This window comes from Phocoena phocoena, chromosome 1 (assembly GCF_963924675.1).
Source record: "Phocoena phocoena chromosome 1, mPhoPho1.1, whole genome shotgun sequence".
Classification (NCBI taxonomy): domain Eukaryota; kingdom Metazoa; phylum Chordata; class Mammalia; order Artiodactyla; family Phocoenidae; genus Phocoena; species Phocoena phocoena.
In genome coordinates, this window is record NC_089219.1 from 8457174 (window position 1) to 8477410 (window position 20237).

The 20237-nt window shown below is 47.7% G+C and overlaps 1 protein-coding gene across 1 annotated transcript; it reads right to left on the reverse strand.

The window, feature by feature from the left end:
- Positions 1-1827: 1827 nt before the first annotated feature.
- MASP2 (MBL associated serine protease 2) lies at positions 1828-16489 on the reverse strand. Its single transcript, XM_065899442.1, has 11 exons — positions 16485-16489; positions 16170-16401; positions 15870-16047; positions 15009-15140; positions 12385-12581; positions 12164-12311; positions 8368-8486; positions 6588-6660; positions 4370-4501; positions 3795-3869; positions 1828-2591 (listed from the first exon to the last, which is right to left on the reverse strand). The coding sequence occupies exons 1-11, from the start codon at positions 16487-16489 to the stop codon at positions 1828-1830; spliced, it is 2055 nt and encodes a 684-aa protein (XP_065755514.1).
- Positions 16490-20237: the final 3748 nt, after the last annotated feature.

The following is a 20237-nucleotide window of genomic DNA, read 5'->3' on the forward strand; positions in this document are numbered from 1 at the left end:
TTTAGACTTATGGTCGCCACATTGTTTTATTCAGTTTCATCTGTAAAAGGATCTTGCGTTGTTTTAATTTTTTTTTTTCTGCATCTAAATTGCATGATTTCCAAATCCTGTACCATCTGAATTTTGCATTTTAGCACTTGCACTGTTACTCAGCAGCAGTAACATGGTAACACTTAAAATGGTATTCGGGGACCTCCAAAGACTAAACTGACAAGCCTTCAAGGAGCCCAGGGGTAAGTTATCTTTGTCAATGGCATGGTTTTGATCCCTTATTTACACTTGTGTAAATCTAGTTACCAGTCTTAGAAGGCTTTCAATGTTGACTAGCCTTCTGTTAACATGTTTATGGTACTACGTAGCTATGGGTATTTAATTCTACCCTAAAGAAAAAAAAATGAAGTTTAGAAGTAAACTATTTGGCAGAGATTTGTTTTTAAAGTCTATTTGATCATCTAAATGCATTCATTCTAAAAAATTTTTTGAACCAGTTGAATAAAAATTTTTGTTGCCACCACAGTTTAGTGTCTGGAGTCTTACTGGAAAAACAGTTTGTTTTTTTTTTTGTTTTTTTTTTTAACGTGACAAAGATGCTGGAAAGTTACCTTTAAAAAGTGAGTCTCAAGAAGTTGCACTTCATATGCACAAGAGAAGTTAGTCAAAACTCACAATGAATTTCTACATATAATGGTAACTGTTTGGCTAGAATGAAAAAGTTTGTTAAATGTTAAGTACTAAAGCTTTTTAGGGAGGAATGGCCAACTAAGTGAAGTGAGATTTTTAAGGTTAAGTCAGAGCTTAAATGCTGTCCTTAGGAAAAAGATGTTGAGTACTTAGTAATTCAGAAGATGTATGTGATAATTAGAATAATTTTTTGTTGTTGAATACTAGGAGAGTAACCCTTAACTGTGTGTTTAAGTTCTGTACTTAGCTGTTGTACGATCTGTAATCTATTTTTAAATGTGCCCAAGTATTCCACGTTCGTGGTAAGAAGGAAAAAAACACTACAGATTGATTTATCAATAATACCGCCACTTATTTTTAATGTTGTATTTCATCTCATGGAAATGCCACATTTGATTCAACTGTCTTCTGAATTTGAAAATAAAATATTTAGGTTATTTCCAAGTGCTAGGAACATCCTCACAGCTAAATTAAAATCTTAGCATTGGAATTACCAGGTCAAAGACTGTGCATGCTTTTAAGACTTGTGAAATAGATTTGCCAAATTGTCCTTCAGAAAATTCGTCGCCTTTGACAGTGTGAACTGCTGCTGTTCCATGCTCTTCTTTTCTGCCAGTTTGAGAAGTGAAAAATTATAGCATCGCTTTTAACATGGAAATCAGTCTATACCTAGGCAAAAGTATTGATATTTCCAATTTATCTACCCAAGAAAAACATGATTCAAAGTAATTCCTGAACCAATACTGCTATAATATGTAACGCTCTCAGAGAACAGTAAGAACAAGTACAAAAACTGGAGAAAAACAGTTAAAGAACATGAACAGGCAATTTCCAGAAATGCAAATGGCCAGTACAAAAAGGCACTGGACTTTTGTAAGTCAGTCCAAATTTAACCAGTGAGTTTCTGTTGGATTGGCAACGGTGAATATCACTACAATGGTTTATGTCCCCTTCAATCAGAGAGTAAGTGGTGGAAAAGTGGCAAGTGGAGAAGTGCCTGAAAGGCACACCTCACCTGTAGTTTGGTTTGGTTTTGAGGTGGAACAGCAACTGTCGTGTTAATGTTTCTCAGGTCAGTTTGCTGCCGAGGTCTTTTACAGGTATTTTTTAGAACAAAGAATCATGTACTCACTGGAGACACACAAGTTAAAAACTATTAATTATGTTCTTGATCCAGGGAATATAGTTAATGACTTTTGTGTAGACCCCATACTGATCTGCTTCCCCACAATTGATGGAACCCCAGGACACTATTCCTCCCACAAACCATTTCTGTGTCTCATTATGTAGAAACACTAATGCCCCGCCACTGTCGCCTTTACAGCTGTCCTTGCCCCCACTTTCTAAACCAGCACAAAGCATGTTGTCAGTTACCCTTCCCCCCGGATAGGACTTCTTTGCATATGCCGCAGTACAGTTTTGATGGTCAACAACTGGTATGTCAACAAACATTAGATTTCTGGCAAGAAAACCCCTCTGGGTTAATCCCCATCCAGATGCAGTTCCAATATCATTGGTTCTCATGAAGCATTCAGCTTCTTTTCTTGGCAAACAAACAGGCATGATGTTGCTATTTAATACAACTTTGTTCTTCAGTTTAATCAATGCTATGTCGTTATCGTAACCAGCATTATGAGTGTAACGTTCATGTATAAAAATGGCCTCGGCCCGGGCTTGTGTGTAATGAGGTGACAGTCTCTTCAGGACACCCATTCTAATGTCTAGGGAGGAGGCGTCTTCTCTTTGCTCATATACAGCATGAGCAGCTGTTAGGATCCAGTTGTCATACAGAAGTGCACCTGCTGCTATAGTTTTACCTAATAACAGGGCTTGCCAAGGAAAATCGCCAAGCTTTGCATTTTGTCCTCCATATATACGACCTTCTGTGGTACGGGTGGATATTCCACAAACTGCGGGAAAAAAGATGTATAGAGCCTTTATAGAAACCCGATGGTGTTTTTTCTCCAATTATTACCACTTTGGAGTTGTGTATATGTAATGTCAACCAAAAATTGCATCACATAATTTGGTGGGTGTCCACCTATACAGGCAAGTGAGACTGCTTAAAACACTATTCAAAGACCTGATAAAACCATTTGGTATTTTTTAGCTCCGCAGAAAATGAGGTGAGTGAAAATTAACTTTAAGAAACTGATTTGTTTTGGTAAAATAATTTGGTCTCGCAATTGGGAAAATATTTAATAGGGCAAACAGGAATTGTCTGAGCTGATGTGCGTAGGAAATGAAAAATAACCTTTTCATTGTTTCTGTTTTCCTACTTGTAAAATGGGGTGTTTACCATGTAGTTCTGGGAAAGCAGAAACTAAGGTCACTATCATAGGATTTGCAGAATTACTTTCACCTTTGTACATTAAAATGTTTTTAAAAATTAGAATGTTGCCGTTGTAGCCAGGAACCTTCAGGTTCAGAAATTATTTTGGGTCTAGTTGTTTCTTCCAAACACTAAACTTTATTATGTATTGCTAACTAAATATGCTCATAAATGTAGCAAATATGTTTCCTGTTATGGCAGAATGCTCTTATTAAAGCTTACAAACGTTGTTGTCAGCTAAGATGCAGGTTTTTTAAAAAGACTAAGCCAGATAACACAGGGGTGATGGGTATATTATTACCTTTCTGATTTTTTTTTTAAGCACTCAACTATATCTTCAGAGCAGATTCTGGTAAAACTTTTTTTTTAAGTACCGTTAAAAGGCAAATTGCATTAATGTTTAAAAACTAGATGTCATTGAAAACAATTGCTTAGGGAAATAATGAGGTTATTAGCTTTGGGTTTTAATAGCATTTTTAAAGAGAAGAAATCATGTTTATAAATGTATAAATGGTTCAAGATAATTTTAAAAATCATTTAATTTTTTATGCTTGCCTAGTTGTAAAGGTCAAAAATAATCAAATGACTGATACAGTCAGCACCAACAACCTCTCCATATGGAAGGGGTAATGAGAACATACTATTTGGAAATAATAAGTTGGTGTAAGAGCCAAGTGCTGAAGTTACATTTCTGCCTACACAGCTGAAGCACTACTTACTGTCTGCTACCCAGTTCTACTTTCCATCAGTTATGAATCTTGTGTATAAATGTATCCATTACCAGGCTCGCAGACGGGGGCTGATTTTTCTCCTTTGGAGCTCGTCCAGAATCCATCAGCCTCACACACATATTTACCTGCAAATCATTGAAAGAGCAAAAATGTTTAACTGCATGTGAAAAGGTGGTTGTCATTTGCTTGAATACCCCCCTTGAAAAATGTAGATTCTTGAGCATCAGGGGGAAATAGAGGTGTCTGAATAACCATTTTACATGATTTCATGAACAGGAGGTCTCTGCATTACCATGTATGCTTGCAAAGTGGAAACCTTTTAGATGTGTAACTTGAATATGTATCAAGATCTTAAGTGCTTAATGATAAGGTTTTGACTTGTTAAATTAAACCATTTGGAATATATTGTGTGTTTGTAGTAGTCATTTACTAGATAAGATCTGTTTTCAGATTCTTGCAAATTGACATTAAAGTCACTTCAGCTATATTTCACTTCGCAGGTGGAAGAAGTGCCTTTTAATCTTTTGTCTAGCCTTACCCAAAAATGTTGGATAAGTTTATTTTCAGATCATGAGGGCTTAGGTTCCAAATATCACCCACCCCCAACTTTGAACAATTTGCTTACCATCATCTGTTCTCATTGTGTAGAACTCATTACAGCGATATTGAACCACAGCTTTATATATGGTCACCTCGGCACCCGTTATATAGTCCACTTGGCCACTGGGTAGGTCATCAGGAGGGCCACAGTCAACAACTAATAAACACAGGAGAGGGAAGTCAGCTTGTACTTTGAATCCTAACATTAAAACGATGTGGAGACTGATAGGTGGTTGTGTTGTTATAACTTGAAGTCATATTCAAGATGGACATCATTTCATCTCTTAAAATGGAGAGAATCACAGTGTGATTTTAAAGCATCACTCTCATCTCTTCCTAACTAAACGGCTAGGTTGAAATGAAGGCCCTAAGCAACGAGTTGTATGATGCCTTCCCTAAAGGAAGGGAATTTGAAACTACTTGGACTTCCTTAGCACTCACAAAAGAAAGAAAACAGCACAGCCTGCATATGCCTATACAGTCTGGTTTGATGTTAAATGGTACAATTTGGTTAGCCTTAAAAATAGAACAATACAAAGACCGAAGAATTTGTTCTTACGATCCTTCTCCTAAATTGACGTTTTTAGAAGACCTGGAAGTCATAATACCTTGAGTTTGGGTTAGAATTCACAACTGTTAGGACATTACTAATGTGACATAACCAATTTGTGAGACAAAGTGATACCAGTCTAAAAGTCATAGTTTTGTGCACAGACATCTAAAAATTGTTGATGTATTTCTGTGGATTTTAAAAGATAAATCACTTTTAGCAACTTAATAGCAGTGTGTCTGGCTTTGTGTCAAGTGCGTTGTCTACGTTGCCTTAATTCTCCACAGATGAGATGCCCGTAACTACCCAGTGAAAAGTGGCAGAATCAGAGCTCAAACCCATACCTTAGTCCAACAGTCCTTCGGTGCCGGCTCTTTACTGGTTTTTAAACTAGAAGAATTGGTAGTAAAGAATTGGTAGTCTCACGGGAATATAAATTTTGAAATAAAAATATTCCCCTAGGAATTTTGTAGAAACCCTTGCAAAAAAATACGTCAAAGTAGGGACTTCCCTGCTGGCGCAGTGGTTAGGAGTCCACCTGCCAATGCAGGGGACGCGGGTTTGAGCCCTGGTCCGGGAGGATCCCACATGCCACGGAGCAAGTAGGCCCATGTGCCACAACTACTGGGCCTGCGCTCTGGAGAACACGAGCCACAACTACTGAGCCCACGTGCCACAACTACTGAGGCCTACACGCCTGGAGCCTGTGCTTTGCAACGGGAGAGGCCACTGCAGTGAGGGGACAGCATGCCGCGGCAGCGAGTAGCCCCTGTTCAGTGCAACTAGAGGAAGCCTGCGCAAAACAACGAAGACCCGATGCAGCCAAAAACTAAATTATTTTTAAAAGATATGTGAAAGTATACGTCCAGAGGTGTTAACTATGGCAGCGTATGTAATAGTAAAAAACTGGAAACAATAGAAATCACATGAAATAAAAAGCATAGGTCCTCTGATTCAATACTATGCAGTCATTAAAAAGGAGCAGCTCTATGAGTGATTGGATTGTTGTGGAAAGATAACCCAACAATGTTGGGGAGAAGAGTACATTGCAGTCAGATTTAGTTCAAAAGTAAGTAATAGTGAGATATGTTAGTATAAATAGTATAGGAAATAAAGAGTATGAAGGAATGGACCCCAGTGTCTTACAGGTAGTTTGAGGATTTGGGCAAGAGAGGCTTTCACTGTATATTTTTGTGAATTTATATGGTTTTTCCATTTAACACGTATCATAATTTTAAAAATATTAAAAATAAGGTATGTGATTCTTAGTTCACAAAATGGTAGTGAACACCGTTATCCCAGTTTGATGTGTATATGCCCCTACAAACAGTAGCCTATACATGTTTACATGTGTGATATATGTAATTGGAGGGCTGTGCACCAAAATAACGAGTGATTATGCTCTGATACGGCGGGATTATGAATATTATAATGTTTGTAATTTTCTCTATTTCCCATCTTTTATGAGTATTTTATACTTAGAAAAATATTTTTAAATACCATACTTTTCTGAAGCAAATACTTTTCCTAGTAGCTTGGTCCTGTTTTAACCTCTTAAAAGTGCTCTGAGAGACTGAGGATGAGAAGCAAATTTGGAATTCAAGCCCTGATAAATCATTTTTTAAAAAGACCAGAAGCAGCAGTAGTAGCAGAAGCAGCTACAGGTGTTGTGGTCACACATACGTACTGCTGCACTCCGGCATCGGTTGGTCCCAAGATCCATCTGTCTGACAGACTGCAACAAATGATTTCAGGGGCCAATAACCCTAAAGAGGAATTGAGAAAATATTAATTTCCTTGTTTATATCATGAAACCACTCCCCAAAGCTCTGCTCCCACGATAGTTCTTCGAGTGTTTCAAGAGATGCTCCCAAGGGGGTGATGCACCCACATGACTGGACACGCAGCCCAACTGCCTTGATACATGTGTGTACTTGTTGGAGATGTCACCTATGTGTGTATCTCAGTTTTAAAGATGTTGACCTCTGCAGCAGTTTATATTTTCTGCTTTCCACTTAATCCAAGAATACGTCAGATTTCTCACAAGTTCCTGCTGGTGTTCCATCATTTCTTTATGTAAAGTGCCAAAGGGTGACAGTCAAAAGTTTGGGGAAGATCAGCCTGATCAGACATGGAGTGAATGTGTCTGGATTTTTCTAGCCTGCGGCTATTAACTGGAGGAAAGTTATTTAAAATATCAATATTTCCAGAAGCTTCGCATGTGTGTCCTCAATCACTTTCCGTTGCTAATATTTAGCGGGACATTTTTGACTGACTTAAATATTTTTCTAAAACCAGACTTTAAAATGAAAGAAGGTGGCTTTGACTGAAGCTTTATGCTTCGAAGGAGAGCAGGATGACTTCTTTTTTCCTCAGAAACTGAACAGGCTTGGGTCCAAGTTGCTGTGGAAAGAGCCCGCCGAGAAGTTTACAAGTTGAACAAAGTGTCTCACTTTTTTGGGGTCGGGGGCAGTTGTCCCTCCACAGGACTGGTTGCATAACCAGCTAACTTTTCAATGTTATTGCTTTTTACCACTGGGATTCAGTGACATTTTGAAGAACATAAAGAGGACATGTGAATCTCTAACCTGTGCCCCTAAAGCAACTCACTAAGCATTTTTTGAAATTATCCTCCTTCTCCCTTAACAGTGGTCACTGTTTATAACTTTGCAGAATATACTGTTTCCAAGGGCCATTTAATTTTTTTGTGGGCCCAGGAGTTGTTTCATGTAAAGGTCATTTGACCAGGAGGAACTTGATTTAATGCAAGGTGATAACACAGAGCACATGACAAACATTTCAGCTGCTTTACCAAGAGCTGCTGTAATGTGTGTGAACAGAGAAAAGGTGTTCATTTTAATCGCCAGCTTTCCAAAAAAAAAAAAAAGAAAAGAAAAAGCTTTTTTAAAAAGCGGAGTTCTGGGTTTCCCTGGTGGCGCAGTGGTTGAGAATCCGCCTGCCAGTGCAGGGGACACGGGTTCGAGCCCTGGTCCGGGAAGATCCCACATGCCGCGGAGCAACTGGGCCCGTGGGCCACAGCTACTGAGCCTGTGCTCTAGAGCCCACGAGCCATAACTACTGAGCCTGCATGCCACAACTACTGGATCCCGCGCACCTGGTGCCCGTGCTCTACAACAAGAGAAGCCACCGAAACAACAAAGAGTAGCGCCCCCCTCGCCGCAACTAGAGAAAGCCCATGCACAGCAACAAAGACCCAACGCAGCCAAAAATAATAAATTTTTTAAAAATTTTAAAAAGCGGAGTTCCTAAGAATAGAAAATTCTCTGTAGCCGTTTCTCTTAGCAAATGTATCATTTCTTTGAATTTTATTGTTTAATCATAGGCAAAGTAAACCACCATGCTGACAACAGCTGTTTCCCCATTTTCCTTTCACATATTTGCTGATATAAATATGTATTCATTCAAAAACCGTCATGATTGTGGTGCACTTAAACAGCTTTGTATTAACTTACTTGCAGAAGTTCGTAGCCCGACTCGCAGAAGACAAAGAAGCGGTCCTTCATGATGTATGTGGCCTGCACAGGGGAGATGTGGCCGTTAGGTGGTGCCGTCGGGTCAGGGCAGGGCTGAGCTGTGCAAGGAAACCAGATGTCGGGGGTTTAGCTGGCTCTATAGCAGCAAGTCTGAATTTAGCAATTAGAAGTTCCTGGTTTATAAATGAAACAACGTGTAAAGAGAGCTTGCCACAGTGGGGTAGAGTTCTTAAGATTTAAAACCAAAGGCAAGATTAAACTCTCGGCTGCCTATCGTACAAATTAGGATTTGTCTCCTGGCCCGGGCTTCAGCCAAAGTGATGAAAAGAAAGCCGGGCACGTGGTAAGGGAGCAAGGTCACGGCAAAGGGAGCATCTGCTCCATGCCAGGGGCCTCACACACACTGCTGAAAACCGGGGGAGTGTGTAACTTGGGGGGGGGGAAAGAGCTGGACAGCATGGGTTAAAATCACAGGAAAGCCTCAGTTTCCTCATCTGTAAGCTGAGTGATGAGAACGTTTGCTCGGCTTCTAGGGCTGTTGCGAGGACCACATGTGAAGCACAGAGGAAATCGCTTTGCTAATAAGTGCTGGGCAACAGGGGGTTGCAGCCAGCGAACACTCACAGCAGCCCCTGTGGCTCAGAGAGGCACTCAGGAAGCCTCGTACGTCCCTTGTGAGCACGTACCCCACAGGGCTCACGGCTGGCTTCCACTTTGGCCCCCAAACCCTGGCCTGTGTCACCCCAAGCCTTCAGCCAGTCCCCCATGGCTGCCCATCCCCCAAGGCCACCCCTCAGCCCATGCAGGTCATTTGCCCAGTCCCCTGCTTCGTCCAGCAGCTGACCCCTGTGTCCTGCAGTGACTCTCAGTCCCAGGCAGGCCCCAGGGTCTCCCCTCTTGGAACCAATCTCCAGGGATGTTCCAGGTGGCCCTGTCGGGGCCCAGGGCTTCCCGAGGCCACCTCATACCCAGGCCAGGGCCCTGCTGGCATTTCCCTTCACACACACCTCCAGGCTCTGTCCTGGCCCCTTCTCACCCACCAGCCTGGCAAGCCTGACTCTTCCCTCTGACTCACTCTGAAACCAGTGCTTCCGTTTTATTACTTCGACCCACAGGAAAACAAAAGGCTTTTTAAATATGAACAAGAGGCAAATGAAATGTTCCCAAAGTGCTGGTCTCTTCCCTACTGACCCGTCTCTCACCCTTTCCCACAGAGCTGGCCCAAAGGTTCTTTCCTCATTCAATCTCATTTTTAAAATTACTCAACACCTCCTCCATGCTCACTCGGTGTCTTCTGCGTTAGCCCACTAATCCCCACCTTTCCAAGGAGATTTGTCCTTCATTGGATAATTGGGACATTAAGTCTCAGAAAAGTTATGTTAAGAGGTTCAATGTCACATGGCCAGGAAACAGGATGCGTTACAGCCGGGACGCCAACCCGGGCAGTCTGACACCCAGCCTGTGCTCTGAGCACAGCTCGGGGCTTTGGGTGTTTTGCTTTGGAGCTTCTCCAGCTCAGTTACTCTGTCTTTCCAAAAACATCCTGAAAGACCTGTTGGCTGAGAGTGGTGAGAGGGACAGACACATCCAGAGGTCAGTGCCCGGAAGGTGGGGGGCTTGGACTCGTGTCTCAGGAGGTGGCACCAAGAACTACCGTCTACGTTTGAGGGTCTGTCACGAGGAAGAGGTGGTGGAGGAGGGTCTGAGAGGCGGAGTGCAGACTCCCTGTCCAAACCCTCCATGTCAGGAGGGAGCCCCCATCTCGGCCTACCCCATCACACCCTCTTACGGCTCACACCAAGAAAGCTGGAGCCTCTGGGCTTTTGCACATACACTTCCCTTGCACTTGGAACACCCTTCCACCTTCCTCTAATACCTACCTGTCCTTTCAATCCAATCTCGTATGTTTCGTGTCCCGGGCCCCTTTTGTTAGCACCCGGCCCCTGCCTGGGCCAGGTCCCTCCTCTGGACTCTCACTGTGTCTGGTGCTCGGCTGTGCTTGTCTCAGGGGCTGTGGTCATGTTGCTGTGACTAGACTGGACTGACAGCAGAAGTATTACGTATTCCCCACACAGGGCCCGGTGCACATCCATAAGATGGATGGATGGAAGGAGGGAAGGATGGACAGATGGATGTGTGTGAGGGGTGGCATGAACATGACTTGGCATAAGGATTAGAGCTGTCCCGCGATGTCTGCGGGGCATTGGTTCCAGGAGCCCCGTGGATACCAAAATCTGCGGTTGCTCAAGTCCCTTATACAAAATGGCAGAGGGAACGCCCTGGCGGTCCAGTGGTTAGGACTCAGCGCTTTCACTGCCGAGGGCATGGGTTCAATCCCTGGTCGGAAAACTAACATCATCCCACAAGCTTCTGGGCCAAAAGAAAATAAAAAGGCAGAGTGTCAGCCATCTGTATCCACGGGCTCTACATCCACGGGTGTGGGAAGCCAACTGTATTTTGAGCTGATTATCTTATGAAACAGCAGACACAGGAGAGACTCTGAAAGCAGAATAGAAAGTACCCTTTTCTAAGGGAAATTTACGTTTACAGAGGAAATCTCCATTCGTAAGAGTGTCTCGAACTCTGTACCAGGAGTAGGATGACTAAATCACTAGAAACTCTTAACAAAGGAAAAGACAGAAAATTTTTTTTTACTAAAATTAAATTTCAAAAGCAATAAAAAGAAGACAGTCTTTAATCTGCATAACGAATCTTACTCTTGCTTACCATGCTTTTCCTGGTCACCTCCTCATAACTGGACTCCCCTGTACGCTTTCTCTCTTTTGTCTTTAGCTGAAGATGTTTAAGCCTGAATTCTAAGCTGCCTCTGAGACTCATTTTCCCCTGGGTTATCTCCCACGTATGCACGAGATATCCATGTTCATAAACGTGTTTCTTTTTCTCTCGTTAATGTCTCTTGTTCCCAGCCAAGAATTTGGAAGGGCAGAGGGAAAATTATTATTTCCTCCCCTACAGATGGAAGGAAGGATGGTTGGATGGCTGGGTGAATGGAAGAGGGGAGGGTGAGAGGTAGGGAAGGAGAGAAGGATGGCTGTTTGGATGGGTAAATGGGTAGAAGGAGGGATGGTTGGATGGAGCGGTGAGCGAGTGGGTGGATGAATGGGGGGGTGGCACTTCCCATAGGGGACCCCTGCCTCACAGACGACCCCACTCAAACCTGGCCTGTCTTCTGATGGAGTTCAGGACACACTACCTCAAAATACGGCACCTTGGCATGTTGATGATTTTAAGCTGGGAGTTTGAGAAAATGGCAGAAGCAGGAAGGTCACTCTGATTCCCCGCCCCTCGCCCTTCTTCCCTGAAGCAGGTCATAAGACCCTCATGTGAGAGGTGTCTGCCCTACACCCAGAGGGAAGCCTTATCACCAAAGACAAAAGGATGCCAAGAACAATACTAACAGGCCTGGCTAAGTTCCCCACCCCGTTTTCCACCCTTTCTTCGTATTCCTCAGCCTACCATACTCCACAGCAAACCTAGCACAAAAGTCCACAGGTCCAGCTGTCTCTCTGCGTCTTTATTTCCTTACAGAGGCTCCTGTACCACATAAAATGTACATGACATAAACATGTATGCTTTTTTTCCCTGTTAACCTGTCAGGTTGCTTTTCAGACCCAGCCAGGGACACTAAGAGGGTTAAGGAAAACTTTTCCCTCCCCTAACTTCCCAGGCCCGGCCAGGAAGAGTTCCATCCTATGTGGCTCCTTGATGCTTCTGGAAGAGCTCCCTGCCGAATCGGAGCCCCACCTGCCCTCACCTGTGCTGTTGTAGTGGATCTTCCAGCCCGTGTGGTCCCCCGACTGATCGGTGGCAAAGGTGATGGTCACAGTGTTGCTCTTGGTTTCAATCCTGCGGGGCAACGTCTTCCCACAAAATGGGCCATATTCCTCCTTGTCTGTTTGAATCTGAAAGTGGAGAGGCCCCTGTCACCTCAGGACCTGCCGGGCCAGGGGGAGGCAGCGGCCAGGGGAACCAGACCTTCAGGGAGTCGTAGGGGCACTGGGTCTCAGGGTGCATCTCCACGTCAAAGGACTCCACGAAGTCCAGGGTGACACGGAACCCCTCCTCCAGGCGGATGCTGTAGGTGCAGCTGGAGAGTTTGGGGTACGGCTGAGGGTATCCAGGGCTGCTGAGCACCCCAGACCGGGCGGTGAAGACCTGGCCTGAGCACAGGGCTGGGGAGAGGGGAGAGGACAGGCGGGGTGAGCCAGGTGTCCACTGTCACACGCCAGCCCCAGAGGCATCTCCTGAGACTGAACGCCCCACCCAGTGGCTGAAGGGACAATTTAGGGAGGGGTCTCTCTGGCTTCCAGGATTTAGCTGAAACAAGTGACCCTCGGAGGTACATTCTCCAGGGCCCCACTCACAACCCCAGGGAGGATGGAGGCCCTAAGCTGAGGTTCCTGGTGTGGGGAACCCTGGGCCAGAGTCACAGTTCCAGGGGTGCGGGGAGGGAGCCATGTCAGGGCCTGCCTGGGGGAAAGGGGCACCAGAAGTGAAGGGGACTTTCCTGTTCCCAGGAATTTGGTGTGGGGAGGTGGCAGGAGAGGAGTCTCCCCTGGGTCCCCTCCAGGAACACTCAGGAAGGCCTCCCCTTGCCCACCTTCCCTGGGTCTAGGCTCTGCCCTGGGGGGCAATTGAGGGCAGTTCAAGTCCACACTGATCATAAGTGAGTGTGGTACCCACTTTCCCCGTTGAAACAGCTGATTCTGCCTTTGCAGAGGGAATGTCTGTTGGCATCACTCGTAGGAGGGTTCTAACCCCGCATCCCCCAGGTGGCAGAGGTGGGGACACAGGCATTCCAGGAAGTGAGGAGTCCCAGCACTGCCTTTCTTCTTCCACGTGGCTGCTCCCCATGGGACAGAGGGAGTCACCCCTGGATGTGGGGGACCAACCAGACTGCCCATCAGTGAATCGATACCTCCTTGGGCCTCTCTGCTCGGGGTCAGACTCCCGCAGCCCAGCACACCCAGGACCTGAGGTATCCTCTGAACAGGAGATGGACCCCAGGATGCTCTGAGCTCAGTCCTTGGGTTCCTGGTGGGGGAGTAGCAAGAGCTCGGTTCCCCTGTGCGAGCCCCCTGCCCCTCTCTGGGCCTCATCAAAATGAGGGTGAGGACAGAGCAAGCCCCTCTGGCAAAGGAGCCTGTGGCCCCATAGAGGCGGCTCCCACCAACTAGGGCCCGTCGGGCTAAGGTGAGGGTGGGAAGGAAGGGGGTCCAGAGTGCACACTGCTGTCCTCCCCTCACCCTTCCCCCCCCAGAGACACGCAGCAGGTGGAGGTGGAGCCGAGTTTATTGTTAGGTCCGTGGGCGGGGTCAATGGGGGCTGCAGGCTGCAGCGGTCTTGCCCGAGCCAGACCAGAGCCGGAGCCGGAGCCGGAGGGCAGGCTACAGGCTCCTCTCTGGAAGAGAGAACAGAGACGGGGAGAGACACAGGGAAGGGCACTGAGCAGGGGAGCGGGCTCAGCACCAAGGGTGGGGGCTGCTCGCTCCCAGAGCGCCAGCTGGTTTTCTGTCCAGGCCCCCAGCAGGGGCGCAGAGGGGAGTCCGGGCCGTGGAGGCCAAAGGGGTTGGCCTGCTGGGGGCTGAACCGGCAGCTTTGAGCTGAAGTTTCATGGAGGGAAGCTTGTGTGAGGCAGGCCTAGGGCCCCCACTCCTTCATCCTGAAGTCCCCCAAGGAGGATGAGTCCTGATTGGCCAGGTACACAGTGAGGGGCAACCACAAGCTCACCAAGTGAATGAGCTGAGGAGGAGTGAGAGTGAGCCAAGGACAGGGTGGAGGCAGGTGAGGAGCTGGAGAACGTGGATGGATGAGCGCTTAGGTGGGGGGATGGGTGGATGGATGGGTGGGGGGATGGGTGGGGGATGGGTGGGGGATGGGTGGGGGGATGGGTGGGTAGTGGGTGGGGGGATGGTGGGGTGGGTGGATGGGTGGATGGATGGGTGGGTGGATGGGGGGATGGGTGGGTGGGTAGATGGATGGATGGATGGATGGATGGATGGGGATGGGTGGGTGGACGGGTGTATGGAGGGATGGATGGGTGGGGGGATGGGTGGGTGGATGGATGGGGATAGGTGGGTGGATGGGTGGGTGGGTGGATGGATGGATGGGGATGGGTGGGTGGATGGGGGGATGGGTGGGGATGGGTGGGGGGATGGGTGGGTGGATGGATGGGTGGATGGATGGGTGGGTGGATGGGTGGATGGGTGGGTGGGTGGATGGATGGATGGGTGGGTGGGTGGATGGATGGATGGGTGGGTGGGTGGATGGATGGATGGATGGGTGGGTGGATGGATGGATGGATGGGTGGGCAGTGGGTGGGTGGATGGGTGGGAGGGTGGGTGTGTGGGTGGATGGGTGGGAGGGTGGGTGTGTGGGTGGATGGATGGGAAGATGGATGGATGGGTAGATGGATGGATGGTGAGAGGGGACAGAAGATCTGAAAAGGAGCCATCACCCAGGAGAAGTGTCTAGTGGACCAAGGCCAGTGGGCTCTCCAGTCGCCCGGGCAGAGCAGCTATGGCCTTGAGAAGCCAGCTGTGTCTTGGGGCAGGGTGGGGGCGGGCTGGGCACAGGGTCTCCCTCCAGCTGCAGCTCACCTGAGCAAGTGTGCTTGTTCCTGTGGAGAACATAGCCCATACGGCAGGAGCAGTAGAAGCCACCCAGGTGATTGTGGCAGTGGTGCTCGCAGGTGGGGGCCTCTCCTGGGGGCACCTGGCACTCGTCGATGTCTGGGGGAGGGGCCGGCAGGCAGTCAGCGGGGAAGGAGATGGGACATCGCTGAGGCCTAGGCTCAGGTTTAGGGCCCCTCCAGTAACATGGCCTGACCTGAGAGGAGCCTCCTCTTGTCTGCAGGTGTCTCATGCCCAGCTGAGCGCTAGAGGCCCAGGGTCACTGCGACCTCCCTGCAGCACTTGGAGGGAGACCTAAATACCATCTTTTTTAAACCAATGACGGTTTAATGGTCCTGCTCGTGGTGACTAGGCTAGTGAAAGGAACGACCAGCACGGGAACCCAGTGGGTGGGCCTCTATATGGGTTTCACCAAATTCTTGCAGAGTCTCAGGATGAGCACAGAGAGGTTGAGCCACTTGCCCGAGGCCAAGAGCAAGTCCCTGCAGGAGCCAGAATCTGAAAGCAAGTGCCAGACTCGAAGCCCAGAGGCAGAGGCCGCGCTCAGGCCAGTGGCACCCGTTTCCACCTGTGAACAGGCTCACTTGGTCCTCGCATCACAGGGCCCGCGAGGACGTCCGGGCTCAGCACCTGGCACAGAAAGGGGCTCAGCCTAGAGCAGAGGTCCTGGCTGTTGCTGATATTTGCACTGTGATGATGATGTCAGACCAGGTGGGGACGCCCTCCTGCTGGTCTGGCAGGAGTCCAGCCTCAGGGAGGCGGGCGGAAGGGAGGGCTGGTCTGGCCCAAGACAGTCCCCCCGCACCAACCGGCCTTCTCTCAGCTCACCCTCTGCTGAGTAGAAGGCCTCGAAGCCCGCGAACGGCTTCTCGTTGGAGTAGTCGGAGCGGAAGGTGACGTCGAGGCTGGAGCCCGGCGAGTAGAAGGTGGCGTTGCCGGGCGCCCGCTCCGTGTCCGTGCTCTCTGACCCGCACAGCGTGGCCAGCACCGTGGTCCCGGCGCTCAGCTGTGGGGTTGCGGGTCACGGGGGGGAAGGCGAGACCCCGGGCCTCCCGGCCCTCCCTCCCGCGCTCCGAGGCCAGCCCCCGCCCCCGGGGGTCCCCGTGCCCCAGCCCGCCCTGCCGGCACCTTGACGAAGTCGTACTCGCAGAGGTAGGAGGGCTCCAGCTGGAAGTGAGTGAAGTAGAGGCGCAGGCGGTAGCCGGGGGGCGCCGTCAGGGCCCAGCGCTGCTCATGGTTGTTGGCATACGTGCCTGGGAAGCCAGGAGATGCCAGGCGCCCGAACACGGGCTTGGGCCACTGCGGGCCCGAGGACGTGGTGGCTGCCGAGCCCCACAGCAGACCCAGGGTGACCAGCAGCCTGAAGACAGCGCAGGGGAGGGGCGGTGAGGCCCAGTCTCACCCCTCACCCCCGCTGGGGAGACCCTGGGGGCTTCCACCCACCTCATGGTGCACTCGGCCAGGCCCGGTCTGGAGCCCCGGGGTGCCTCACCTTTGATCTGTTTGTCCAACGGCCGGCCCTGCCCCCAGCCGCCCTGCCCCTGGCATTCTGGGAACAGACCCCATGACTCCTGCCTGCCCAGACTTCCGGGCAGGCAGGACAGGATGCTCCAGGAGCCAGGGGGCTGAACCTGGATGACAGCCAGCTCCGGGGACAAATCCTGGCTCTGTCCCTCACCCTGAACCTCTGTGGTTCCCCCGCCGTGTGTGACTTCCGAGGTCGCCCTGGGTCTCTGTGACAATGACCTCGACAGCGATGGCTTCTAGGCGGAGATGGGGGAGGCACGCACACACACACACCTACCTTTGCCTCCTGAAACGCTACGATAAGAGAGAAGAGAAAAGTCTTAAAAACACGAGCCCACGACGATGGGGAATGTGGGAGAGGAGGCAGCATCAACATTTAGGAAGCTGGGGAAACAGATGGACAGGTGGAAACAGCTCTCCAGGAAGCAACTCTAAGTTGGCAGTGGAATCAGGAATTGGTGGCACCAGGTCCTTCTGGACGCATGTAAGAATCTTGCCAATCCCTATTTCCCATCCCCCGACCTCAGCAGAAACGTGGAGACTTATTCTTGGAGGGAGTATATGGAGAGTCCCAGGCCCAGCTGAGCATGGGAGGGGCAGACAGAAAACAGGGGCACTAAGCAGACAGACCAGCCTTCCTCTGACTCGACTCCTAGAACCTGGCAGCCACCAGGCTTCTCTCTTTTTCCTGGGAAGTGTTGACGAGTTCAGGAGGAAAGACCTAAAGACACTGACTTAAGGTTCTACAAGCAAATGGCTCAGCCGCCTCACCCACAGTGAAAGTCAGCTGACAAGCCCCCATCATGCACTCAGAGCTTCCAATTAGCTTTTTAGTCCCCAGTCTTACACATGAGCAGAACATTCAAGGGTTACTGAGGAAAACCTCACACGTGAGGGAGAAAGACCAAAAACCTCAACCAACCAACAACAAAACAGTGAGAAGAAAATGTCCAAAACCAAAATGAAGCGATAATTAATATCTTCAAAGCAAAAAGAGAGGCTAGAACAAGAAGCAAGAACCATATGCTATTTAACAAGAGCATTCAGAGAACAAAAAACAGCTTGGGGAAATAAAAATATGACAGAAACAAAAAACTCAACAAGATGTTTGGAAGATAAGATTGAAGAAATCTTCCAGAAAAATAGAGTCAAAAAGAAATGAAAAAGCAGTAAAGTCCTATACAGTATGTCAAAGACTAAATAACAGGAATTCTAGAAAAAGACAACAAAGAAAACAGAGGAAATTATAAACAAAATAATGCAAGGAGATTTCCCAGAACTGAAAAGAATGCGAGTTTACCGATTGAAAATGTCCTCCAAGTGCCCAGAACAACAGATGAAAATAGAACTTTACGCCTGATATTTGCAAAACATCAGAGAGAAAAATTATGTTCTACAAACTTTGAGAGACAGAGAGAGAGGGGAGGAGAGTGAAAACAGAGCAGGTCGCTTACAAAGGATCATGAAAAGAATGATTTTGGAGCTATCGAAATAACACTGGAAACTAGGAGTCAGCGTCCAGTGAGTCCCATATTGGGGTATTCACGCCCTCATGTGTAGTCCTCTCCCACACTGAGGAGGGCTTATGGATAGGGCATGACTGGAATGATGGTGTGTAATGTGTGGCTAGGCATACAAGACATCGCAGCGTCCACCTGGCTCTCTCTCTGATCACTCGCTCTGGGGGAAGCCAGCCGCCATGTGTGAGGACACTCAGTGTCCCTGTGGAGAGGTCCACATGGGGAGGAACTGAGGCCTCCTAACATCTGTCAGCGTAATCTGCTAGTCATGTGACTGAGTCATCTTGGAAGCTGACCCTCCAGCTCTAGCGACAGCTTTACTGCAACTTCATGAATGACTCTAAACCGAACCGACCAGCTAAGTCACTCCCAAATTCCTGACCCACAGAAAAGACATGTTTATTGTTATTGTTTCAATCTGCTACATTTTGGGCTAATTTTAAACACAGGAATAGATGATAACAATGGAAAACAGCAAATCTCAAAATGTTGAAGGAAGAGAATTTCCAACATATTTCTATACTCAACCAAATTCTGTACCCATCAATTCAGCATGAAGATGGAATCAAGAGATTCATGCATGTCAGGTTATTTAAAACTTTCATCCCTTGTCCCCTTTCTCAGAAGGCTCCTCTAGGATATGCTTCACCAAAACGAGGGAGTAAACCAAGAAACAGGAAGATATGGGGTCCAAGAGACAAGAGTCCCGACAGGGTATCCCACTTGGGGTAGTCAGGAGGCTTGGAACAGATTCTTCAGAAAGATGAAAATGATAAGATACCGGTAGAGTCCAAAGATCCTCCAAAAAATTTTTTTCCAGTAATTGTTTTTCCTAAATGAAAGTGTTATATACATTATGGTACAACTCCTAATAAAGAAATGCATGGTATGTATATTAGTTTCTTATTACTGAACATTCCAATAAATATAATCATGAATTATAATTATAATGAGGCTATAGGTAAAATACTCAGAATCTCACAATAAGAAAAAAAAACCAAAACTGATTAGCATATTGACCAGAACCTCAGGAAGTGTTTCGAATCCAAACGTCTTAAGAGCTTTAGCGATTTGGTAAAAGTTTGGGGCTAAATGAGTGATAAATTTATTGAAAATTAAGCGAATGCAAAAACCCTCCAGGAAAAACAAGAAGCTGTGCCAGAGATAAAACGTTATCGTTTTCTCTGAGTCTCAGCTGAGAACGGCATTTGCCTAAGTTGTAACGGTGCAAACACTGATTGCGGAGCCAACCAAGGTTATCGGTTAATGCTTGAGAGTGTGGTGGGGCAGGGAAGCAAAGAGCTAAATCCTCACGTTCCCCAGTGGAAAATCAACAATTATGACGGAAACTGACAAGTCGAGAAGTAGTGATACAAGCATATTGTTTAGAGGCATAAGCAAAATGCTCAGCTGGAAGAGGTAAACGTGGCTGCCTCCAGGGGGAAAAGCAGGTACAGCAGGGCTGCACTTTCTCTCCTAACAATCCGCATGGGAACTACTTGTATCCTTAAACCGGGGGCGGGGCGGGGGCGGGGGAAGCAGGGCTAATTTTTTTTTTATTTTTTTATACAGCAGGTTCTTATTAGTTATCCATTTCATACATATTAGTGTATATATGTCAATCCCAATCTCCCAACTCATCCCCCCCGCTCCCAGCCAGCCACTTTCCCCCCTTGGTGTACATACGTTTGTTCTCTACATCTGTGGGCAGGGCTGATGTTAATACCTGAATTTCAGAACTCTAGATAGGATTGATTTTATTCTCCGTGCCACAGACTGGGCCTGTTCACGGCCCTCTTCCAGATTTCTGGAACTTTGGAGGACTCAGGTCACACCCCCACCAAATGCCTGCTTTTGCTTCTGCTTCTGTGGATCAGTCTGTGTTCAAATCACATCCACCCAGCTGTGGGGTTCAGTCCTCAACGCCCACCCTTTCCAGGTGGGCACATGCACGCAGATGCCACTAAAAGTTGGGGAAGTGGAGGGACTGACACTGCAGACACCTTCTAGTCCAGGTCAGGCATTCTTGCAGCTACTTCTGCAACCTGGGCCCTCTCTTCTTCCTCTGCCCTGAGAAGAAATCCTGATTTCCACCAGCTCAGTGAGAACGACGTGACACGTGCTCCTTAGTGAAGCCCTGTAACAGCTG

Coding starts and splice junctions, on each gene's coding strand:
- MASP2 (XM_065899442.1), bottom strand. Junction 12,312..12,384: donor GCCCCTACGACTCCCTGAAG/GTCTGGTTCCCC, acceptor CTCCACTTTCAG/ATTCAAACAGACAAGGAGGA. Junction 2,592..3,794: donor AGCCCCCGTCTGCGAGCCTG/GTAATGGATACA, acceptor TTTTTCCCGCAG/TTTGTGGAATATCCACCCGT.